Source organism: Salvelinus sp. IW2-2015, linkage group LG32 (assembly GCF_002910315.2).
Source record: "Salvelinus sp. IW2-2015 linkage group LG32, ASM291031v2, whole genome shotgun sequence".
In the NCBI taxonomy this organism is placed as follows: Eukaryota; Metazoa; Chordata; class Actinopteri; order Salmoniformes; family Salmonidae; genus Salvelinus; species Salvelinus sp. IW2-2015.
This window is the reverse complement of record NC_036871.1, coordinates 26411111-26437725: the sequence shown is the minus strand read 5'-3', so window position 1 is coordinate 26437725 and position 26615 is coordinate 26411111. Positions and strand designations below refer to the sequence as shown.

At 41.8% G+C, this 26615-nt stretch overlaps 1 protein-coding gene and 1 long non-coding RNA gene across 2 annotated transcripts in view; both read left to right on the top strand.

The window, feature by feature from the left end:
• The window catches only part of LOC139023449 (uncharacterized), a 763591-nt gene that overhangs the window by 484864 nt on the left and 252112 nt on the right, over window positions 1–26615 (top strand). The gene's annotated exons all lie outside the window — the stretch shown is intronic.
• On the top strand, window positions 1000–17313 carry LOC111956264 (receptor-interacting serine/threonine-protein kinase 1-like). Its single transcript, XM_023976706.2, has 12 exons — window positions 1000–1090; window positions 1413–1617; window positions 1978–2134; window positions 2325–2462; window positions 2871–3114; window positions 4473–4622; window positions 10551–10627; window positions 10835–10910; window positions 11881–12546; window positions 12694–12846; window positions 13295–13590; window positions 16961–17313. Exons 2-11 carry the CDS (start codon window positions 1460–1462, stop codon window positions 13588–13590), a joined length of 2115 nt encoding a protein of 704 aa, XP_023832474.1. The 5' UTR covers window positions 1000–1090; window positions 1413–1459; the 3' UTR covers window positions 16961–17313.

Genomic DNA, 26615 nt, shown 5'->3' with positions numbered 1-26615 from the left:
CTGCACATTCAGTGTAGTCTAGTCACGTCACCCAAAACCATCAGAAGCCCAAAACCTTCAGAAGCGGTACAATTCAGGTGGTTTCCCATCCTGGTTTCAGAGAAAATCTGACTTTATCAATGGATCATAATCTCTTTGTTTTTGTGAGTGTGTTGCTTTAATTCAGTGTGGTTTGGCTGTGTTGAGTCATTGTGCCAGTAAGGGAAAGTGTCTTGTTATTTCCTTTTTAGTGTCTGTAAAGTACTCTGAGGTAGATTATGAAAAATTTTCAGGTTATTTTGAGGGTAGCTATTTTTATCCTTTAATATATTATTGTATTTTACCTGCTGCCTGTGGGTTCCACTGCCATAGGTTTTATTGATGTACTGTGTGTCATTCCTAAGTGTAAAGTGGCCTACGTTTTCTTTCTCTCTCTCTCTCTCTCTCGCTTTCTCTCTCTTTCTCTCTCATGAACTGTGATAGATGCATACCTCCAGTAGGCGGTGATAGTGCTTTATGTTACTGACATTGGCTAATATGCAATTTTATGAACATGTGAATTGTTTTGTCCAACTGTGATATCATTGAGTTTAGCCTAGCCTATTGCCCAGGCTAGGAATCCGTCTTTGACCAAAATGTTCAGCTCCATTCACACTTTATAATATAAACCGCAGAACCAAAAGGTTGAAAATTGTAAAATAATGTTTTTCTCAGTGGAGTTGTTGTTACAGTGCCTTCCCTAAAGTCAATCCCTGGCCGAGTCACACCAAATACTGTAAACATGGGACCTGATGCGTCGCCTCTTGGCACTCAGCATTAAGGAGATAGATTGGGGGTTAAGGCCCTGCGATAGACTAGCACCCTGTCCATTCACCAAGCTGCCTCACGCTACAGATACAGAATTTATAGGCTCCTGCCCTATGAGCCGTTACGGCTCGCACAAAGCTACTTACTTACTATAGTCAGTGACTATTTGCATATAAATCATATGCTCCTTTCTCGATTAGCTACACTGGTCTGCAACTAACTTCCACAACATATTTTTAGTTGTTTCACTATTGCGGCAGCAAGGCAAATCCCGGAACTATACGCCTACCCGTGGAATTAAAAGGTAGGTTATTTATCTATAATTAACGATTTATCCTACATATTTTATCCTATTGAATACATAGACCTATTTACCTTGAATATTAAACTGGATACATTATTGATGTTATCCACTTTATGTGTTGACAACTCTTTAACAGAGCAAGTTACAGTATTGGATTTCCGACTACGTCTTTCACTTCCATATTCAGTTTTGTATTTCGAGTCAATGTAACGCCGCTGAAGCTCCTCAGCCTACTCCTCCAGTCGTTCGGAAATATACTATTGTTACTATTTACATTATGGGAGATTGTGATTGACCAGTAATAGAGCAATGTACCCATTAGTATCAACGCTAGAAGGAAATACCCGACCGAGGACCAGGTAGCAAGCCATGGCTACTGCGCAGGACTCCATCTACATGAAATCCGCGGACCTTATCAAAAAGGAGCCTCTGGACTACGGTGGATTCGGTACAGTGTATCTGTGCTATCACAAAACCCTCGGCCAGGTGGTTCTGAAGACCATCTACACCGGGCCACCGCGTAATGAGTGAGTATAACGGACTATGGTAGAGGATTCCCCCTGTGTCTGTAAGTGTTGTGACTGTCACGCTCTACTGAGTTTGATATTGTAGTCTAAACCAGGGATTCCCAAACTTTTTCACTCAGGGACTCCCTTCCAGCATTGGGAGTGCCAGTGGGTAGGCTTAGGCTACACTTATCCTTTCCTGTGACAGAAAGGACGATAAAACCAGAGAAATTGGGTGTCTATAGACATGTTCCTGTGATGTGTATAGTGATAAAGTAGGCTACAGTAGGCGGCCCAGTTAATACATAGGGATACATCTCCAAGTGAACATATTTCCCTAGCTCGTAGTCTTGACCAAGCCTTCCTCCCTCTCTCCCTCAGGGGCAGTAAGCAGTCCCTGCTAGAGGAGGGCAGCCTGATGAGCAGACTGAACCATGAACGGGTGGTCAAGCTGCTGGGGGTGATCCTGGAGGATGGGGACTACTCTCTGGTCATGGAGCTCCTCCCTAAAGGCAACCTGCTGGCCATGCTGGACCGGGTGAGAGGATATCACAAAAACAGTTAACTTAGTCTACAATGTCACTATATGAATGAGGTTAGGTCCTGGACTCACTGCAGAGATGGAAGGTTTTCCAACAGAACTACATATCAGATTTTCTCTATGTAATATCAAGAAGCAATTTTCTCTCTGGGCAAACAACTTGTATATATTCCTGTCTTTTCTCCAGGTGCCTGTGCTGATATCCATCAAGGGCAGGATCATACTGGAGATTCTGGAGGGGATGGTGTACCTGATGAAGAACCGTGTCATACACAAAGATCTCAAACCAGAAAACATACTGGTGGACAAGGATTTTCACATCAAGGTACAGCACACACTGTATAATATGCTTTATTACTGTTTATATCATTGACTTTACTGTGTGTGTGTGTGTGTGTGAAGTCCCCACAAGAATAGTAAACAAAGAGAAATCTGACCAACTGGTCAAATGCTATTTCTAGGGGGTTAAGGTTAGAATTAGGGTTAGGTGAGCTAGGGTTAGTTTTAGGGTTAGGAGCTAGGGTTAGGGGTTAGGGAAAATAGGATTTGGGGACTGAATTGTGTGTCCCCCACAAGGTTAGTTATGCAAGACTGTGTGTGTGTGTGTATCCATGTGCATCTGTGTATTGATGTCTCTATGTTCAATGTATGTGTATGAATATGGATATGTGTGTAATCTGTGTATGCAATGCATGTACATGTATGAATATGCATGTCTGTATCTGTGCTCCAGATTGCAGACCTGGGCCTGGCCACCTGTCAGACGTGGAGCAGGCTGACTAAGGAGGAGTCTCGCAGGCAGAGCCGGCTGGCGCGTCCTGGGGCCGGGGGAGCGGGGGGCAGGGCAGCTGGTACTCTGTGCTACATGGCTCCTGAGCACCTGGACAGCATCCACACACGCTCCTCTGAGAAGTCTGACGTCTATAGCTTCGCTATTGTCGTATGGGTCATCCTCACTGGCAGTGAGCCATATGAAAGTGAGTGTTGCTCACTCACTCTACAGAGGACTGTTGCATTCAAATTAATCTGATGTGATTTCAGCCATATATATACTGAACAAAAATATAAATGCAACATGCAACAATTTCGAAGATTTTACTGAGTCACGGTTCATTGAAGGAAATCAATCAATTTAAATTAACTTACTGGGCCGTAATCTATAGATTTCACATGACTGGGAATACAGATATGCATCTATTTATCAGAGATACGTACCTTCAAAAACGGTAGGGGGCGTGTATAAGAACACCAGTCAGTATCTGGTGTAACTACCATTTGCCTCATGCAGCACAACACATCTCCTTCGCATAGAGTTGAAGAGAGTTGTCCCACACCTCTTCAATGGCTGTGCGAAGTTGCTGGAGACTGGCAGGAACTGGAACAAGCTGTCGTACACGTTGATCCAGACCATAGAAAACATGCTCAATGGTTGACATGTCTGGTGAGTATGCAGGCCATGGAAGAACTGGGACATTTTCAGCTTTCAGGAATTGTGTAGAGATCCTTGCGACATGGGGATGTGAATTATCATGCTGAAACATGAGGTGATGGCGACGGATGAATGGCACGACAATGGGCCTCAGGATCTTGTCACAGTATCTCTGTGCATTCAAATTGCCATCGATAAAATGCAATTATATTCATTTTCCGTAGGTTATGCCTGCCCATACCATAACCCCATCGCCACCATGGGGCACTCTGTTCACAATGTTGACATCAGAAAACCACTCACCCACACATCGCCATACATGTGGTCTGCAGTTGTGAGGCCGGTTGGACGTACTGTCAAATTTTCTAAAATGACATTGGAGACGGCTTATTGTGCAGAAATTAACATTTAATTCTCTGGCAACAGCTCTGGTGGTCATTCATGCAGTCAGAATGGCAATTGCACACTTCCTCAACACTTGAGACATCTCTGGCGTTGTGTTGTGTGACAAAACTGCAAATTTTAGTGTGGCCGTTTATTCTCCCCAGCACAAGGTGCACCTGTGTAATGGTCATGCTGTCTATTCAGCTTCTTGTTATGCCACACCTGTCAGGTGGATGGATTATCTTGTCAAAGAAGAAATGCTCACTAACAGGGATAAAAAGACAATTTGTGCACAACATTTGAGAGAAATAAGCTTTTTGTGCTTATGGAAAATTTCTGGGATCTTTTATTTCAGCTCATGAAACCAACACTTGACATGTTGTGTTTATTTTTTTGTTCAGTGTTATTTGTGAACTCTGATATATGTTATAGTAAGAGGTCCTTTGTTCTTTTTTTATGAATGGATAAGATTTGAGATCAAATTTGAATGCACTGAATTAATATTGGATAAGTGTATTTCAGATGCTCGGAGTGAGGACCATATCTGCCAGTGTGTCCGTAAAGGTGATCGTCCTGATGAGGACCTCATCTCTGCTGATACTCCTGTAGAGATCACAGAGCTAATGAAGAGATGCTGGCATCAGGATCCACAACTACGACCAACATTCCAAGGTGCGTGTGCATGTGTGTAGTGAGATTGAGGTACGGGAATTCCTAAACACAGTATAATGCATTACAGTATACACAATGCCAATCAATACAATGTTATTTGTATAGCACTTTGTCCCAGCACAAATCATGAAACCCAAACCTAACCTTGAATAGCAAGTTCAGGTCAACAGAAGCTTGGTATAACTCCTAAAGGTAGTGTAGATAACCCTTGAGAGGAATTAGACCCTAGGGAGTCCCCATACTCCCGTGGCTAGCTGGACCTACTGTAACCGCGGTGAAATGGCTGGCTGGGGAGTAGTGCGCGCCAGTAGTGTTTCAATTGGTGACGTCGCTCGCTCCGAGACCTTGAAGTAGTTTTGTCCCTTGCTCTGAAAGGTAAGGCAATAGGTAACGATGCTTCGTGGGAGGCAGTTGTTGTGTTCAGAGGGTCACTGTTTCGAGCCCAGGCTGGGGCAAGGAGAAGGACGGAAGCAATACTGTTACACGTGTACAGACATGGCATTAACTTCTTATGGCTGCAATCCAGGTAACGGGATGATATGACAACAGCCAGTGAAAGTGCAGGGCGCCAAATTCAAAACAACAGAAATCTCATAATTACAATTCCTCAGACATACATGTGTCTTATACCATTTTAAAGGTAATCTTGTTGTTAATCCCACCAAAGTGTCCGATTTCAAATGTGCTTTTCAGCGAAAGCACCACAAACGATTATGTTAGGTCACACCAAACCACAATAAGCACAGCCATTTTTCCAGCGAAAGATAGCAGTCACAAAAAGCACAAATAGAGATAAAATTAATCACTAACCTTGGATGATCTTCATCAGATGACACTCATAGGACTTCATGTTACACAATACATGTATGTTTTGTTTGATAAAGTTCATATTTATATAAAAAAATCTGTGTTTACATATGCGCGTTACATTCACTAGTTCCAAAAACATCCAGTGATAGTGCATAGCCACATCGTTTCAACAGAAATACTCATCATAAATATAGATGATAATACAAGTTATACACATGGAATTATAGATATACCTCTCCTTAATGCAACCGCTTTGTCAGATTTCAAAAAAACTTTACGTAAAAAGCAAACCATGCAATAATCTGAGACGGAGCTCAGAACAATAGTCAAATTAGCCGCCATGTTGGAGTCAACAGAAACCAGAACTTACATGATAAATATTCCCTTACCTTTGATGATCTTCATCAGAATGCATTCCCGGGAATCCCAGGTCCACAATACATGCTTGATTTGTTCGATAATGTCCGTTATTTATGTCCAATTAGCTACTTTGGTTAGCGCGTTTGGTAAACAATTCCAAAGTCACGAAGCGCGTTCACTAAAACCTGACGAAATGTCCGTAACAGTCAGTAGAAACATGTCAAACGATGTATTGAATCAATCTTTAGAATGTTGTTAAAATAAATCTTGAATAACGTTCCAACCGGAGAATTACATTGACTTCAGATGAGCGATGGAACGGAGCTGCCTCTCATGTGAACGCGTGTGGTCAAAGAAAGTTCACCTCATGGCAGTGGTGACTAATTCTCCTCTCATTCGGCTCCCCTTCCCAGTAGAGTCATCAGACACAGTTCTACAGACTGTTGACATCTAGTGGAAGCCGTAGGAAGTGAATACTCATTCATATCTCGCTGTGATTTCAATGGGATCTTGGTTGAAACTCGACCAGCCTCAGAATTTCCACTTCCTGTTTGGATTTTTTCTCAGGTTTTTGCCTGCCAAATGAGTTCTGTTATACTCACAGACATAATTCAAACAGTTTTAGAAACTTCAGAGTGTTTTCTATCCAATACTAGATTAAGAAGCTAATAATAAATGGCATATATTAGTAACTGGGACTGAGGAGTAGGCGTTAACTCTGGGCACCTTTCATCCAAGCTACTCAATACTGCCCCTGCAGCCAGAAGAAGTTAAAGAGGGTGTGGTTTCTCTCTCTCACGTACATATGCATACACACACACACAACACACACACACACACACACACACACACACACACACACACACACACACACATATGTGTGTATATACACACACGTGTGTGTATATACTTACTATACACACACATATATACATACACATAACAATATATTATATACATATATGTTTACATATATATGGTGTATATATAGGGTATATATGTGTGTATTTTATATGTACATATATATATATACATATAACCACACATACAGTGGGGAGAACAAGTATTTGATACACTGCCATTTTTGCAGGTTTTCCTACTTACAAAGCATGTAGAGGTCTGTAATTTTTATCATAGGTACACTTCAACTGTGAGAGACGGAATCTAAAACAAAAATCCAGAAAATCACATTGTATGATTTTTAAGTAATTAATTTGCATTTTATTGCATGACATAAGTATTTGATCACCTACCAACCAGTAAGAATTCCGGCTCTCACAGACCTGTTCGTTTTTCTTTAAGAAGCCCTCCTGTTTTCCACTCATTACCTGTATTAACTGCACCTGTTTGAACTCGTTACCTGTATAAAAGACACTGTCCACACACTCAATCAAACAGACTCCAACCTCTCCACAATGGCAAGACAAGAGGCTGTGTAGGACATCAGGGATAAAATTGTAGACCTGCACAAGGCTGGGATGGGCTACAGGACAATAGGCAAGCAGCTTGGTGAGAAGGCAGCAACTGTTGGCGCAATTATTAGAAAATGGAAGAAGTTCAGGATGACGGTCATCACCCTCGGTCTGGGGCTCCATGCAATCTCACCTCGTGGGGCATCAATGATCATGAGGAAGTTGAGGGATCAGCCAGAACTACACGGCAGGACCTGGTCAATGACCTGAAGAGAGCTGGGACCACCGTTTCAAAGAAAACCATTAGTAACACACTACGCCGTCATGGATTAAAATCCTGCAGCGCACGCAAGGTCCCCTGCTCAACGCAGCGCATGTCAGGCTCGTCTGAAGTTTGACATGACCATCTGGATGATCCAGAGGAGGAATGGGAGAAGGTCATGTGGTCTGATGAGACAAAAATAGAGCTTTTTGGTCTAAACTCCATCGCCGTGTTTGGAGGAAGAAGAAGGATGAGTACAACCCCAAGAACACCATCCCAACCGTGAAGCATGGAGGTGGAAACATCATTCTTTGGGGATGCTTTTCTGCAAAGGGGACAGGACGACTGCACCGTATTGAGGGGAGGATGGATGGGGCCATGTATCGCGAGATCTTGGCCAACAACCTCCTTCCCTCAGTAAGAGCATTGAAGATGGGTCGTGGCTGGGTCTTCCAGCATGACAACGACCCGAAACACACAGCCAGGGCAACTAAGGAGTGGCTCCGTAAGAAGCATCTCAAGGTCCTGGAGTGGCCTAGCCAGTCTCCAGACTGAACCCAAAAGAAAATCTTTGGAGGGAGCTGAAAGTCCGTATTGTCCAGCGACAGCCCGAAACCTGAAGGATCTGGAGAGGTCTGTATGGAGGAGTGGGCCAAAATCCCTGCTGCAGTGTGTGCAAACCTGGTCAAGAACTACAGGAAACGTATGATCTCTGTAATTGCAAACAAAGGTTTCTGTACCAAATATTAAGTTCTGCTTTTCTGATGTATCAAATACTTATGTCATGCAATAAAATGCAAATTAATTACTTAAAAATCATACAATGTGATTTTCTGGATTTTTGTTTTAGATTCCATCTCTCACAGTTGAAGTGTACCTATGATAAAAATTACAGCCTCTACATGCTTTGTAAGTAGGAAAACCTGCAAATTCGGCAGTGTATCAAATACTTGTTCTCCCATGTATATACCGTTGAAGTCGGAAGTTTGCATACAGTTAGGTTGGAGTCATTAAAAACACTGTGTTTGCAACCACTTCACAAATGTATTGTTAACAAACTATAGTTTTGGCAAGTCGGTTAGGACATCTACTTTGTGCATGACACAAGTCATTTTTCCAACAATTGTTTACAGACAGATTATTTAACTTATAATTCACTGTATCACAATTCCAGTGGGTCAGAAGTTTACATACACTAAGTTGACTGTGCCTATAAATAGCATGAAAAATTCCAGAAAATGATGTCATGGCTATAGAAGCTTCTGATAAGCTAATTGACATCATTTGAGTGAATTGGAGGTGTACCTATGGATGGATTTCAAGGCCTACCTTCAAACTCAGTGCCTCTTTGCTTGACATTATGGGAAAATCAAAAGAAATCAGCCAAGACCTCAGAAAAGAATTGTAGACCTCCACAAGTCTGGTTCATCCTTGAGAGCAATTTCCAAATGACTGAAGGTGCCACGTTCATCTGTACAAGCAATAGTACGCAAGTATTAACACCATGGGACCACGCAGCCGTCATACCACTCAGGAAGGAGACGCGTCCTGCAAATCAATCCCAGAACAACAGCAAAAGACCTTGTGAAGGTGCTGGAGGAAAAATATCTACATCCACAGTCAAACGAGTCGTATATCGACATAACCTGAAATGCCACTCAGCAAGGAAAAAGCCACTGCTCCAAAACCTCCATAAAAAAAGCCAGACTACGGTTTGCAACTGCACATGGGGACAAATATCGTACTTTTTTCAGAAATGTCCTCTGGTCTGATGAAACAAAAATAGAACTGTTTGGCCATAATGACCATCGTTATGTTTGGAGGGAAACGGTGGAGGCTTGCAAGCCGATTAACACCATCCCAACCATGAAGCACGTGGGTGGCAGCATCATGTTGTGGGGGTGCTTTGCTGCAGGAGGGACTGGTGCGCTTCACAAAATAGATGGCATCATGAGGGAGGAAAATTATGTGGATATATTGAAGCAACATCTCAAGACATCAGTCAGGAAGTTAAAGCTTGGTCGCAAATGGGTCTTCCAACTGGATAATGAACCCAAGCATACTTCCAAATTTGTGGCAAAATGGCTTAAGGACAACAAAGTCAAGGTATTGGAGTGGCCATCAAAGCCCTGACCTCAATCCTATAGAAAATGTGTGGGCAGAACTGAAAAAGCGTGTGTGAGCAAGGAGGCCTACAAACCTGACTCAGTTACACCAGCTCTGTCAGCAGGATTGGGCCAAAATTCACCCAATTTATTGTGGGAAGCTTGTGGAAGGCTACCCAAAATGTTTGACCCAGGTTAAACAATTTAAAGGCAATGCTACCAAATACTAATTCAGTGTATGTAAACTTCTGACCCACTGGGAATGTGATGAAAGAAATAAAAGCTGAAATAAATCACTCTCTACTATTATTCTGACATTTCACATTCTTAAAATAAGCGGTGATCCTAACTGACCTAAACCAGGGAATTTTTACTAGGATTAAATGTCAGGAATATAGAAAAACGGAGTTTAAATGTATTTGGCTAAGGTGTATGTAAATTTCCGACTTTATATAGAGAAAGAGAGAGAGAGAGAGAGAGAGAGAGAGAGAGAGAGAGAGAGAGAGAGAGAGAATCTCTACCCGGCACAGACAGAAGAGGACTGGGCACCCCTCAGCCATGTTCTTCTAGGTTTCTTCCTAGGTTCCTGCCTTTCCAGGGAGTTTTTCCTAGCCACTGTGCTTCTGCAATGCTTGCTGTTTGGGGTTTTAGGCTAGGTTTCTGTATTAGCAATTTTTGACATCTGCTGATGTAAAAAGGGCTTTATAAATAAATGTGATTGATATTGCAGAGCATTTATAACTTATACATTTCAACACATATTAAAAACTACTGCAATATGCAACCAATATGCTGTATTCATCTTCACAAGTCAACCTTGGACCTATTAATCAATTAGTACTGCAACAAGCATCAATTTAAGCGAGCCCATGGCATTCACAAGTCTAATGTTGCATCATGGTCTAATACGCAGACTATTCTGTGGCTGTTGCTATATTAGTCATATGACTGCTCTGATTTTCACATGTTCTCTACACAGAGGGCTACAACACCTTCCTGCCCGTCTACAGGGAGAAGTTAGAGCCAGATGTAGAGAGGGACTCACTTGGTCTCAGAGTAAGTTGCTTGTGTGAACAAAGTGACAGCATTGTCATGAGTACATTATTGAATGAACCAAGTGCACAACAAATCAGAGACGAAAACAAATACAGTAACTACATGAAAGATATTGATGGGTGTTTAATATTACCATAATATTACCAAATGTATCATATAAGGTCCAAAACACTTTTTTAAACTGTGATCTGTTTCATTGGCATGCAGGACTTGTACGAGGGGCCAGAGGAGCTGGTGGAGAAGATGAAATCTTTATCCATGTCCCCTGAGAGCCTTAAAGCAGGTGAGCAGTCTGAGCACAACATGAGGCAGGCTTCATGACCCTGGCCCTCTATAGCTCTCCGTCTTACAACTCTACACTGCTCTCTGCATCTTTATACATGACGTACACCTCCAGACCACTCACAGCCGTATGTCTTACAACTCTACACTGCTCTCNTACACCTCCAGACCACTCACAGCCGTATGTCTTACAACTCTACACTGCTCTCTGCATCTTTATACATGACGTACACCTCCAGACCACTCACAGCCATATGTCTTACAACTCTACACTGACGTACACCTCCAGACCACTCACAGCCGTATGTCTTACAACTCCACTCACTGCCTTGTTAAACAGTGTCAGCGTGGTTTAGGCTTGCGTCAAGTTTAATATATAATATACTTTGCCTGAGCCCACGGATCCAAAAGTTTGGACAAAGTGCACTGAACTATTGGACATGAAAGAAAAGGGATACAAAAATCCAATGGGATGGGATGCACAAAGACCTTTACTTGAAATTTTCCAGTATAATATAGGTTCAGCAAATCCCCTTATTGTTTGGGATACCTTTTAAATGTACCTTCAGGTCATTCAATATTCATCAATAATAAAAAAGCAGTTTCTGGCTAAAGAAACAAGACAAACAAGGGGAATCCATGAACTAATAGTACAGGTAGATGGCAATAAAAACAATAGTACAGAGATACAAAATAAGTTGGAGGAAAAACAAAAAGAACTTGAGGAACTTATTCAAGAACGATCTAATACTTTAATGTTACCACTTCCTTGTGTTTTTTGTAATAAATAATAATAAAAAATAAAAAAGACCTTTACTTGAGGTCTTTGCCCGTTTCTAGATTTTCTATTCAAATCTCTCATTCTCATCAATAATCAAACCATTTATACGACAAGTTGGATCTTTATACGACAACACCTTAATTTAGAATTCAGCTATTAAAAATGAACCCTCTACCCCTTCTCCCTATAGACCGGCTGGCTCCCTTGCTGAGCTCAGACAGTGCTAGGGCTGTTCGTATAGAGGCTGGTCCAGTGGAGGCCTGCATCGAGGACCTGAACCTCTTCCTCCCCTGTGAGCACTCCCTTATCCAACCAGATAGCTGTGCCCTCAGCCCCGTCAGCACCACCTCGGGCATGGAGCTCAAAATGGTCAACGAACTCTCAGCCCTGGAAGTCAAACTAGCCCAGCAGTTGGAATATCACAAATACGCCAGCTACAACCGGATGGACCAGCTTGACTTCAGCCCCTACCCTAATCCTCACCCTTCCACCCCACAGCGCCTCAGCTCACAGGACCCCACCGCCAACAGAGGGATCCCCAAAACCCAGGCCGTCCAGCCCAGCAGCGTGGAGCTGAACCCCCACCTCCGTCTTTCTAGCCTAGGCGTGTACAAGGCCGCGGACCCCTCAGGGGCCACCACACCCAGGCGCCAGCTTTCCAGCCACATGCCTGAGTCCTCCAGCAGCCCCTCTCTAAGCCAGGGCCAGTACTCCTCCCAGCAGCAGTATCCCTACGCCCAGTACTACCGCCTCCAGTCCTGGCCAGCCTACCCAGTGCCAGAGTCAGCTGCCCCAGACCTCACTGCAGGGCTGCGCCTGAACTCGGATGGCAAGGTTAGACCTCCACAGGACCCAGGTAGGGGTGAAGCACAGAGATTACAGTGCTTGATACCACTATTACCATTACTAAAGCTGATGCAGATTCCCCAATCAGCATGACAGCGATCTACCACTTCAATTAGAAAAGCATTTATGAGAAACAGTGTGTGTGTGTGGGTTGTAGGAGGCCTGTTCATCCAGAATGCCAGAGGGATCCAGATAGGGAGCAACAACACACTCAGCATCAGGGACCACGAGTCTTACAGCAGGTCAGCCAGCTCTCTCTCCAATGGGGCAAACTCATACTCTCTACTCAAAGAGACCCTGCAGATGAACGGTAAGAATATAATCCTGCAAAGAGGAGCCTACTTCCTGAAAATAGACATCTTCCTATCTTTCTATGTCATGTTTTCTACTTTTARTCCCATATTTTGTATCTAGCCACAATATAAGGGTTCTTACATTGTTTGTTTACTGGAATGAATGGAACAGCGTCAAACACGTTGTTTCCATGTGTTTGATACCATTCCATTTATGCCATACCGGCCAATTCAATGAGCCTGCCCTCCTATATATCTTCCCACCAGCCTCCTCTGTTGGGGTTATAATTGGGTTGGATAGTTCAACTAAGACCATGGGGCATTTATAAGTGGTATTATTCAACAGTAAATTGCTATGTATCATTAATTGACAGTAAATGATCAAAAACCCTTAAATATCACAGACAAGGGTCTTTAACTTCCATTTTACACAATATGTTATGTTGTGTCCTGTCCCGTGTTCAGAGGACCAGGCAGTGACTGAAGAGCACCTTGATCTCCTGAGAGAAAACATCGGGAAGGAATGGAAGCGCTGCGCCCGTCGTCTGGGCCTGAGCGAGGTGGAGGTGGACACCATCGACCAGGACTACCATCGTGACGGGTTGCCTGAGAAGGTGCACCAGATGCTGGAGCGCTGGAGGATGAAAGAGGGCTGTGTGGGCTGCACAGTGGGCCGGCTCTGCAGAGCACTGGAGAACTGTGTCAAAGTAGACCTGGTAAAGAAGCTTCTTCATGCCTGCAGGACCAATACTTCTCCATAGGTACAGTAGACTATCTATTCCAGTAACCCCTACCCCTAATCCAGAGAGAGAATTTCAACTACCACCCACAACCTTACATTCCTGCCGACCAATGTAACGTGTAATGTTTGAGAGTTGTTAGTATTGAATTTTCCTGCCATAGGATATGAGTGTACAGGTTATATGGAACCCAAACCGGCTGTGCACGTGTGCCATCATGCATACATTTATTTTCTCCCCCCACACCAAACGCGATCACGACACGCAGGTTAAAATATCAAAACAAACTCTGAACCAATTATATTAATTTGGGGACAGGTCGAAAAGCATTAAACATTTATGGCAATTTAGCTAGCTAGCTTGCACTTGCTAGCTAATTTGTCCTATTTAGCTAGCTTGCTGTTGCTAGCTAATTTGTCCTGGGATATAAACATTGAGTTGTTATTTTACCTGAAATCCACAAGGTCCTCTACTCCGACAATTAATCTACATATAAAAGCGGTCAACCGAATCGTTTCTAGTCATCTCTCCTAGACTTTTTCTTCTCTTGACTTTATATTTTGATTGGCAAGTTTCATAAATTAGGTGCATTACCGCCACTGACCTCGTTCGTCTTTCAGTCACCCACGTAGGTATAACCAATGAGGAGATGGCACGTGGGTACCTGCTTCTATAAACCAATGAGGAGATGGGAGAGGCAGGACTTGCAGYGCCATCTGCGTCACAAATAGAACTGACTTCTATTTTAGCCCTTGGCAACGCAGACGCTCGTTGGCGCGTGCAAGCAGTGTGGGTGCAATAATTGAATAATATAGATTTCTAAATTTATTTTGCAACGCGRGCGGTGTAGTCAGCCTGTTAGTTCTCATTCTCAGCCCGAACCCGATAGGACCAGTCCTCAAATTCTGTGAATTGATTTGGTCTGGGTGGGTTCCGTGCTGTATTAAGAAAAAATGTACTTTGCGTGTCTGTGCACATTTTAGCTCTTTCTCAGCACCAGCAGAGGCTGGATTCCAATATTGGCTGGGCCAGAGAAATTTGTGGCCATGATGAAACTTTTTTTCTGATGATTGAAATTTTTCTAAATTGCAATACGAATAAGCTGGAGTGTACTCAGGAGAATGATGATCCACAATACCACGACAGGCAGCGCATCTCAGTATCAGGAGAATGATGATCCACAATACCACGACAGGCAGCGCATCTCAGTATCAGGAGAATGATGATCCACAATACCACGACAGGCAGCGCATCTCAGTATCAGGAGAAGCCCATATTCCAATGGGATCTTTTAATGCCGATACATTCTAACAAAATACACCCTATGACTGCCCCGCTAATGTGCCTTGCAGGACCTTGTAAACTATCGAAAGTAGGCCAAATGTTTTCCTAATCATAACATGCATTCAAAACACGAGGCTTTTGAGTGATTGTTCAAATGTATGTTTGGCAGAAAATCTAGTAATTTATTATTTAATTATTCAAGGCTCCCTTTGTTATTTCATTTCAAAATAAAATGCTTGATTGTATTTAAAGTCATGAATGACTTGTATGCTGTGGAATGACTTGAATGAATGATTGGTTGATTGAAGTAGGCTGTTACGTTAAGACAATAAACAGGACACGCTCTCACGGCTCGATGGTGGATAGATCATCCTATAAGGCTTAGGCTACTACGTGAGGCAAGAGCAAAATAATAGTCTACATTGATTAAACCCTGTTAAACTGAGTGGTGATTTTGGGCCCTTACAGGGCCTGGTGAAAATAAATAATAATCAGAAAATAGAAAGTGACATCATTTGAAAGCTACAGGCATTTTCTTTTTGGAAATCGAACTCAAATCTTACTGCTGGCAATGTCATAAGAATCTTCTCCCCACCGCCCCCCATAAAAGGCCATAAATCATGGTCAAGTCACCAAAAATACAAAACATTTAGTTTGCATGGAAAGGGTACACCCTGTTGGTCATTGTAAAGCAGTGCCTTTCCTTCTCCATCCACATGACCTTCTATGCATCCTCCACGCGCACCGTTTAGCTAGCTCATTGTTTACAATAAGAACAGTGAATGGGACAAGAAGTTTATAGTTTCTTCACCTGTCTGTGTCTTATAGATATATATTTTTTTCAATAACTTCAAAGCCTGATTGCTAAGGTAATTTTAAGATGTCAGGCTTGAAAATCCATTCAGCCATTTTGGCACAGTGACTCACTACCCAAACCAGACGCAACTGGTTTTAAGTAGCAAAGAGACATCATATGGTCTCATACTGCTATCTAGTGGACGAACTGAGAATCAGACAGAGGATATATGGTATGGCAAATTGCATAAACACTGCGTTCCAATGGGAATTGGTCCATGTTTAGAGCAACACCATTAGGTAAAAGTTTGGACTACATTTTTCTTAATTTTTTTTAGAATTCCCTTTGGRAAAGTAATTGGTCGAATAAAAAACATGAGTTGGCGCGCACACCCATAGAAAATTATTTTATGTAGAYGGCGAATAAACTACAAGCTATGAAAATTAGAGTTGCACACTATATATAAACTCCCAGTAATTTATTGGGTGAATTCTTTTTATAGCTTTTGGAACAGTAATTGGTGACATATTTATCTCAAAACTAGACGTTCAAATCTCTTATTCCCCAAAATGGGGGACAATTGGGGGGACCCTCCGAAAAGAAAAAGTACATTAAAGTTTTTGGGGGTCTGCTGTATCTCAGGCTCTGTAGTAGTCACATTGTTTATGACACCCGTATCTGAATCCCACAGTTCTTACCTTTCTAACAGTACTATATGTGTTTGTAGGACTTATCATTTTGAAACCGAAATGTACTTTGAGGGTAGTATACAATAGTGTGTGTCATTTAGAAAATTCTACTAGAGGGGGTCAGAGKTTAACAGTTGATAGGCTACACTTGATTTAGGCTACATTATTGCAYGCTAAATGTTTCTGATCAGTGATAGATGCCCAAACAAATAAATGAGTTACCACCTTCACTTGCCCAGCCAGAGATCAATTAACCAAATATACAGACAGAGATTCAGTAACACAAAATCACATTGATTAATTATCAGTCACAGGCTTTTGGTAGGGAGTAGGACACTGTTCATACTGTATTTTTTGGTATGTTACTTTTACCATAACATTCTTGTTGAATACCCAGTTCTTTTTGAGTTACCATTAAATATTGTACTCTCCCCTTTATTTTAGATTTGGACAAATAAACATTCTTTGGATATATATGAATGTCTAACATCTGTTAACATCTGATGCTACATAGCCCTGTACGGCTTAAATAAATATCTTCTGTGAATCCATAAAGGCAGACAAATTTTGAGGCTTGATCGAAAAGATCCATATTTAATATTTGGTCCTTTATCCTGTGTAGGTACACTGGCAATGGTGGGCTGTGGAAGCAGAGTGCTTGTGGCGAATGATCTTGTTCCGTCTGCAGTGTACGAAGATTTGCTGATACTGCACGTCTCCTGGAAAGACATGGTTGTGGTGTTACCATTTGACACTTTTTGTGGAAGGGACGTAGGGAAACAGGCCTTTGTTGGTATCGGTGTCAACCGATTGGGACCTACAGTAAGTGTTTAGAGACAGACTAGTGTATTGTTTAGGGACAATGAGGGACATTAGGATCTGCTTTTGAATGGAAAGATCAGTCAACATCTGGGGGGGCTGCAGAAGGTGTCTTAGAAGGGCAGTTTTTACACATTATGTATTGTTGTGTATGGGAGATTGAGGAGAAATTGCACCATTCAATCCTTCTCATATACAACTTTACATTTACTGTCTCTAAGCACAACCCCCTTCCTCATCTCAAAAACCTATTTGTAAACCTCCCCAGCCCATTGACTTTGATAGATTATTATTGTCAATTTTTTGTAGACGTGTCTTTGCATTGTGTTTTGAGAATCTGCAGAGAGAAGAATGAAATGGTTGTGTCATTACTATTGTCTTGATTTTATACCTTTCAGTGTCCCTTGCTTGTTTTTGTCCCACAATCTTGTTGCACTCCATAATTGCAAGGTGTGTCCCCTCCCTCATGCCGCCGCTTTGGGGTATTTTTCAGCAGGGCCTGTGGAAGGACTCCAAGTAACCCGAGTTTTACAAAGAGAAAAAGGTAAGAAGAGAACAGGGGTAGTACACTAAATTGATCATATGGACTGGAAGGTACTCTGTGGTCCTCAGGCTACATCTAACCACCTGTAACCCCATAACACAAACAATACCCAATTCATGTTTATGCCATGCTTACTGTAAATTGAGCTATTTTAGCTGTCGGCTCTAAATATTTTTGCCAATTTACCTTCACCTTGTGCAGAGCTTGGGGTTGGAATCACATGCTGGGGGAATCAGATTATGTACCACCTAAAACAACAATACACAATTTAACCACCCCACCAGTTGTATTGATCTCTATTAGATTGGCTAGCTTACCATACCTAACATGGACATTGCAATATTGTCAACTTGCTGTTAGCTAGTTAGCATCACTAAATTGGCAGCAAGATTGCTAGCCAACTGAGAACCAACTAACCAACCATAAACAATTTATACACATTCATCATTACTACCAACACACCGACAGTGAGTTAGTTATATCGGCAATTCTATTTGGCTACTAGATTGAGTTAGTCTTATTTGCTAATGTTTGCTATCTTACGTTAGCCAACATTAGTCAGAGATAGAACGAACAGACAAATATGTTTACTCTGCTGAAGGTAGTGTCGTGTCTTTGGCTATGCCGGATTAAAAATACTTTCTCCGTAATTAATATTACCTGATTGAGCTAATCATGTAAATGTAATTAACTAGAGAGGAGGGGCACCATGAAAGAATATTTATAGAGCTGTTATCTTCCGAAAAACTCTTAAAGACCTAGTAATATTTTACATCAATAGCAGTCAATATTAATTGTCACCTTATTTCAGTCTCATCTGAAAGTTGTACATTCTTGGTTATCTTCACGAACCCTGGCTAACAAGTTGAATCAGCAATACAAAATTGGGTTTAATTATTTATTTACTAAATACCTAACCAATCACACAGAATTACATATACACGGAATGAATCATACTTGATTACAAATTACGTCATAAAGGAAAACGTCCCTGACGGGCGGAACAGATATGACAGCTTGTTAACAAAAGAAAAGGGGCTGGTTTTGAGTGAAAGAGCGGGAAGACTGAGGAACAAAGGGCGAAGCTGTGCTATCGTAAATACAATATCTTATGCATTCTAAATTACCGCCCATTTGGAAAAGGAAAATGCAATAAATATTTACTCTGAGCTGCGCTTCGGTAGGTTGGTGGTAGATGGAAGGCCGTGTTGCCCAACCGGGTCCTTGTCTTTGAAGAATGTCTCTGCTGCTGGGTGGTAGACGGGATACTCTGTCTGTCCTAATTTATGTTTGCAGCTGCTGTTGCTAACTCAACGTCTAGGAGGTATCACTTCTATAGTGAATAAGAGTTCAAAGTTCATACCATTCGCAACCAAAGCTCATGCTGAGGTTGGCTTAGTTCTGTAGTTGAATGTTATCTGAACCATTCTGACATCGGACCGTCATCCTCACATCCGGAACAGGAAGGTACATTTTCGTCAATGGCTTATATAGTGGAGGGAGAAGGGTGTGTCGGAAAAATTTATAAACCATGTCTCTTCACAGGGGCGGGCCACTGGTTGAGCAGAGCCCTAAACTTATGAAAACCCAAATCTCTCATTTGGAAGCTAAAATTACATTTCATCTCTTCACAAATAATTTCATATTCAAACATTTGAATTAAACAACAATTCCATGTGAATCCGATACCTCTGATGTGCAGACTTTCCACAGTAGAGTTTATGTCATTCTATCATTGATGAGAATGTGCCAGATGACAACCGAACTGACATAATATACCTTAAGTACCACCGCATATGTTCACTTGGTCAGATTACCAGAATATAGTTCATTTCCCCCCACTCTTCTGATGTTACCAGAATCTCTATGTTAACCAAAGGGTTTTCTAATGTCACATCGTCGAGTAGGGAGAGGAAAGGGAGGGGGGGGGGGGGTATTTATTACTGTCATAAACCTACCCTAGCAGTGACTACCAGGACTGTAACGTTAGCTAACGTAGCTAATTTACCTAGTCCAGCTAACATTACGTATAATCATTGTAAATTATAACATAAATGGGACTGGTGGAGGTATGTCACACATGCAGACAACAAAAATATATGGAAATGTCTGCTCCACTCAAAATTACATGCAACTAATTACAGCATCACCGTAAAAATGGAAGAAGCAATWGGGAGGGGGAGAAAGTAAGGAACTTGTCTGTCGGCCCTGCATTAAACGACCAAAATTGGTTAAAGAAAATTGTAATAAATAAAAAATGTATACCAGTTTCATTTGAGGAACCTTTTTTTTTTACCAGCTGTGTTGTATAGATTGCAAAATAGTTGGGAAGAGATTTTCACTGTACTGATTCTATGGCACATGGTTTATGAACAGATACACAAAACAATGCTGGATTCAAAACAGAGTTATTCAATTTAAATGATTTTACAAAATTCTTGCAACCAATAGAATGTTATATACTTTATATATATATTGGGGATACAACCATCCCAGCTCTGCAGATTTWGCTGCGAAGAGGCAGAATCATTAGATCATTTGTTTTGGTACTGTCCATATGTAGCTTGTTTTTGGTCGCAGGTTCATGAATGGCTGAAGAATTGCAACATTTACCTAGTGCTTTCAAAGCACTGCTGGGTGATTTTAAAAAGCCATAGTCAAATCAATAACATTAATACTCTTAGCAAAAATGTTCCTTTAATTTACAATCTGTAGAAACTATGAGAATAGAAATGTTCAGAACTTTTGTGAAACATCAAAGCACAGTTGAAAAATATATGGCAAATAGAAATCAAAACTGGATGGTGTTCAGAGATAGATGGGAGGGGTTGAGTGGCGCTGAAGGGTGGGACTAAAAATATCAAGATAAATAATGTAAAATATATTGTGTCCGTAAAATGTGTATAGTATGTACAGTATAACATGGAAGTGGAAGCCTAAGTGTTGTTGTCCATTCGTTTACTCCAATTAGGGGAGGGGTGGTAGGGTTAGGGAAAAATAATTAAGGAAAATATATTTATAAATATAAATATTTGATATATACTGTATATTTACAAAACATATATGGGGAATTGGAAATTATGCAGACAATTACTTTGATGGAAGACACAATCTATTTGCAATATTAAAGCTGATCTACCCACAAAAAAACAAAAAAACATTAAGGATGGTAAAGAATCGCATTACTTCTCAGCTGATGTCTAAAATCCATTCAGCCTGCAAATCCCTCTGATAATCTTTGCTCACCATAAGCTTCATAGCCGCAAACCATTGACAGCATCTGGTTAAATCTCTGGTAGGTAGAACGGTAAAAAAAAAAATTGCGCTTGTTTGTAATTAGCACAGCCAGACACACCACATGTGCATGATGAAACGTTAGCGAAAAACAAACAACAAAARAATCCCTAGAGAAGTTCTGATATTACTATGTTTTGGTTTGTTTGAAGTAAACAACGCCATGAACCAAGTTCGTGGGCATGCCCCATCTACCTAATCGGGCTGTATCTGCATTCGCTGTGAGTGCTGAACTTTTGTTCACTACGAGCAGTTGAATACACAGGAAGTCACGGACTACAAAAAGAAAACCAGCCAAGTCACGGACACCGACGTCACGCTTCCAGACAAACTAAACACCTTCTTTGCCCTCTTCTAAGATAACAGTGCCACCATCGCGGCCCACTAACAAGGACTGCCCCCCCCCCCCCTTCGATGGCTGACGTGAGTAAAACGTTTAAACATGTTAACCCTCGCAAGGCTGCTGGCCCAGACGGCATCCCTAGCCTCATCATCAGAGCATGCGCAAAGCAGCTGGCTGGTGTGTTTACGGACATATTCAATCGCTGCCTATCCCAGTCTGTTGTCCCCACATGGTTCAAGATGGCTACCATTGTTCCTGTACCCAAGAAGGCAAAGAACTGAACTAAATGACTACCGCTCCGTAGCACTCACTTCTGTCATCATGAAGTGCTTTGAGAGACTAGTCAAGGATCATATCACCTACACCTTACCGGCCACTCTAGACCCACTTCAGTTCGCATACCGCCCCAACAGGTCCACAGACGATGYAATCGCCATCGCACTGCACTATCCCATCTGGACAAAAGGAATACCTATGTAAGACTGCTGTTCATTGACTACAGCTCAGCATTCAACACCATAGTGCCCTCCAAGCTCATCATCAAGCTGGTGGCCCTGGCTCAACCCCGCCCTGTGTAATTGGGTCCTGGACTTCCTGACGGGCCGCCCCCTGATGGTGAAGGTAGGACACCTCTACTTCACTGACCCTCAACACTGGGGCCCCATAAGGGTATGTGCTCAGCCCCCTCCTGTACTCCCTGTTCACCCATGACTGTGTGGCCATGCACGCCTCCAACTCAATCATCAAGTTTGCAGACGACACAACAGTAGTGGGCTTGATTACCAACAACTATGAGACAGCCTACGGGGAGGAGGTGAGGGCACTCGGAGTGTGGTGTCAGGAAAACAACCTCTCACTCAACTTTAACAAAACAAAGGAGATGATTGTGGACTTCAGGAAACAGCAGAGGGAGCACCCCCTATCCACATCGAAGGGACAGCAGTGGAGGAGGTGGAAAGTTTGAAGTTCCTCGGCATACACATCACAGACAAACTGAAATGATCCACCCACACAGACAGTGTGGTGAAGAAGGCGCAACAGTGCCTCTTCAACCGCAGGAGGCTGAAGAAATTTGGCTTGTCACCCAAAACCCTGAAACTTTTACAGATGCACAATCGAGAGCATCCTGTCGGGCCTGTCACAGCCTGGTACGGCAATTGCACAGCCCTCAACCGCAAGGCTCTCCAGAGGGTGGTGCGGTGTGCACAATGCATCACCAGGGGCAACTACCTGCCCTCCATGACACCTACAGCACCCGATGTCACAGAAAGGCCAAAAAGATCAAGGACATCAACCACCCGAGCCACTGCCAGTTCACACCGCTACTATCCAGAAGGCAAGGTCAGTACAGGTGCATCAAAGCTGAGACCGAGAGACAGCTTCTATCTCAAGGCCATCCGACTGCTAAACAGCATTCACTAACTCAGAGAGGCTGCTGCCTACATTGAGACCAAATCACTAGTCACTTTATACAATGCCACTCTAAATAATGCCACTTTAATAATGTTTACATATCTTACATTACTTATCACGTGTTACAGTATTTTATACTATCTATTGCACCTTGCCTATGCCGCTCGGCCATCGCTCATCCATATACTTACATGTACATATTCTCATTCACCCCTTTTAGATTTGTGTGTATTAGGTAGTTGTTGGGGAATTGTTAGAATAAGTGTTAGATATTACTGCACTGTCGGAACWAGAAGCGCAAGCATTTCGCTACACTCGCATTAACATCTGCTAACCATGTGTATGTGACAAATAAAATTTGATTTGAAGTTGAAACTGGTCCTATCTGGCCAGCCAGCCGACCCTATCTGGCTCGCCGACTGGTCTTATCTTGCCGGCCGATTGGTCCAATCTGGCTACTACGTGAGGGAAGAGCAAAATCCACTTGTTAAACTGTATCACAACCGGCCGTGATTGGGAGTCCCATAGGGCAGCGCACAATTGGCCCAGCGTCATCCGGGTTTGGCCGGTGTAGGCCATCATTGTAAATATGAATTTGTTCTTAACTGACTTGACTAGTTAAATAAAGATTAAATAAAAAATAAAAAAACTACATAACATGCTAATAAAATGTTCTGATYAGCTAGTATGAGCCAGCTAGAATAAAGATGATCTTGAGCACCCACCTCAACTTTTTTGCCAGGCTAATTATGACCAAATATCCTAAAGGAGATTCGGTGAAAAATCTATCAATGTCAGATTTTGGTTATCAAGATGAGTCTGCATGCTTGTCTCAAAGCAGCACGATGGCGCTGGCCCAACCAAAACGCTTCTGAGGTAACCACACACGACTTTGCTGTAAATTAGTATATTGGTTGGATATGACTTTGGGAGTTTTAGTAAGCAACAATTTGATACATGACTTCAATTGCATTAGCCTACTTTATTCCAATATTGTCATCATTCAGTTGACTATAACGAAAGTGAGTTTTCCTCGCTCTGCGTTCTTTCTTGGCACAATGGCTGTCTCCTCACTCTGCTGCCACTCGCCTCTGCTGCATTGTTCTCAACAAAAGTTTAAAATCAATATACTGTTTTCTAGAAAGCAGGCTTTTTTTTCCAGGTCCGGGCTTATTTATTTTATGTAATGTCGGACCGGGGCTCAGGCTGCATTCAACTCACCGGGCTTGGTTCGGACCGGACAAAATCAGGCTGATTGAGAACTCTACTAAAAGGTATAGAATCTTAATTTGTGCCAGTTCGCTACTTCAAGAAAATATTCATTCCRCAACAAAAAATGTGAATTATTGGAAAAAATGTATCAGCACCAAAGGAGTGGAATTCTGTAATTATAATTCTGCTAGTATAATTGACCTTGGTYTAGGAGAGCTACATGGTTTGCAGTCAGTGCACATAGAAATAATAGGAACTAATTCTATGGATGTGCAGCCATTTGTTCTAGCCCAGCACCAACGCACTCTGATTTAAACTAATCGTGCAATCATTCAAATTAGAGACGTTGATTATTTGGGTCGGTGCAGCATTAGTACAAAATTACACCATGTAAAGTAGCTTTCTAAGAACAGAACAGACAAGTAGACAGACAACAAGCATGTGACCAATATAGACGTTGTTGCTGTCGCCCTGCTCTCTGCTAGAGGACAGTAGACTATGTATTCCCTGCCAGGTTCCTTTCATAATCATGGCCCACTAGCCGCACCGGAGGACTCCAACCTTACACTCTTTATCCAGATACAGCTGCCAGTCAGGTATTTTCTTATCCATCCATGGACGTTTTTTTCTCCCAGTGTAAGGCAAATGAAATATGAATGCTTATGAATTGAGGCAATTACCTATTCGACAGATTAGAGGTCTACCAATGAGCCATTGTTATTAAATCCTCTGTCTCTAGGCTAGTTTAAATTAATTGTTGTAGTGTGTTTGTAATACAGATCAGGAGTCATGCATTGCAGGTCTATTTTCTGCCATAGCCTTTCCTGCAGTCAAATGACCTAGTGGCCTCATGGGTGGAATGTTATTCATATTTTTCATAACTAATAAAACATTTTAACACTGAAATGCCAGTGTTATGTCAAACAGTTTTGTTTTATTTGAGTCGTCTGTGATAAAGTATATACAAGTGTAATATCGGGATGCAAACTCAAAATTGAATACATTTCAACTCTATATTTGACATGGTACAAGGAGTTATTTTTTGTAAGCCCATAACCATGTGTGTGAGGTGTATACTTTTGTTTCAAATTAGATTTGTTTAAGACTACCAACAAAACCTGTGACCCTTATTTAGCACACTGCAGTAAAAGGTTCATGTCTGCTATTGGACATGCGTGTCAGTGAAGTGTTTATTATGGTGTGTGCTCGTATGTGTTTTTACTCGTATGTGTGTGAGAGGCATCTCAAAAAGAGCTGGTGGTGGCACTTTTCACTGTCTTGTTAAATAAAGTCTGTTCCAGGAAGGTGAGTTTTGTCATAATTATGCTCACGTCTGAAGCAATCTAGTGGTTTGTAGTCCATGACTCACTAAACAAACCTCAGTCCTTGTAGTGAAGAAAACATTTACTTTACTGGAAATGAATTTTTGCATGATATTGGGTTTTGTTCTTTAACAATTATTTAACACTAACACTTGTGTTAAATGTGGATCTCTCATTCTACATTACATGGGGACAAGATTGTTTTTCCTGTCACGGACAAACTCCTGGCCCCGCCCCTAATGACGAACTAGTGTGCCCAGTCAGCAATAACAGAACAGGACTTGGGTAGAGCCTAGATTAACTAGCTTGCCTAGGCAGCAACAACAGAAACTTGGGTAGAGCCCAGATTATAAAATAGTTTGCTCAGACAGCAAAATAAACGTGGGTAGAGCCCAGATGCATGAGATGAGAAGACCATAGAGCTGCTGTGTTCAAGAAGCTTCTCCTCGGGGGTCGGACTCACCCAATCCCAGATCTATCCAACCTCAGTGGACCAACTCTAACCACCACATGGCTGCTGCTGTGAAACACTTTTAATTGAATGTTTTAAAAAGGATTAGGGATAAGTAAGCGATAAGATCAACACATTGTTTAAAGACATTGATTTATGTTTTCTGGCAACCTTCCCATATTGTAATACTAATATTCTAATCAAGGCTGGAGCCTGTTGCTTTCATGAATTCCCTTCACAAACAGGAGCAAATTAATCTCTGCATGAATGACTGATGAATAGATCAGCTAATGCAAGCGTGGATTAGCGTCGGTTTTCCACCCAATAATTATATCCATCAATTTTAAGGTTGTTTAAATCAACATGGTTTCAATTGGACCCAAATTATTCACTCTAAGTACAACTGTTTACTTTAACCAAGACTACAAAACAATATTTTTTATCTTTGCATCATTATATTCTCAAATAGGAAGTTAGTAATTAAATGAATGATTAAAACACCAGATTTCAATAGTTAGCCAGAGAGAGAAGGTGCATGGCAAAGTTAGTTCAGTTGTGGAAAACGGGAGGAAGGTTCAATTGCTTTGTAACAGGATTGGAGGGAATCGACATCTTGGTAGATATTTTTTTGGGGGACCTGTGTGATGGAAGACATCCCATGCAGATGACTGTCATGCATATTTAACAACCAGTTTTCACACACAATGAGTCAATACCAGAAAACACATCTGTTTCTGCTTGTTTTGTCCTCCCCACTCTCTCGTTCACTTTGAATTGGACTATCTACAGTTGCTCAATTTGTATTTGTTTAATTGCCTTGCTCACGCCCTCCCCTCCTCTGTGTTGCACTTTTATACACAGTTGTTGAATTAGTTATTT

Excerpts from the sequence above, each read along its gene's own strand:
- LOC111956264 (XM_023976706.2), top strand. The coding sequence starts at position 1,460 with ATGGCTACTGCGCAGGACTCCATCTACATGAAATCCGCGGACCTTATC. Across the intron at positions 2,135-2,324 it reads TGCTGGCCATGCTGGACCGG|GTGCCTGTGCTGATATCCAT; the intron begins GTGAGAGGATAT and ends TCTTTTCTCCAG. Across the intron at positions 10,911-11,880 it reads CCCTGAGAGCCTTAAAGCAG|ACCGGCTGGCTCCCTTGCTG; the intron begins GTGAGCAGTCTG and ends TTCTCCCTATAG.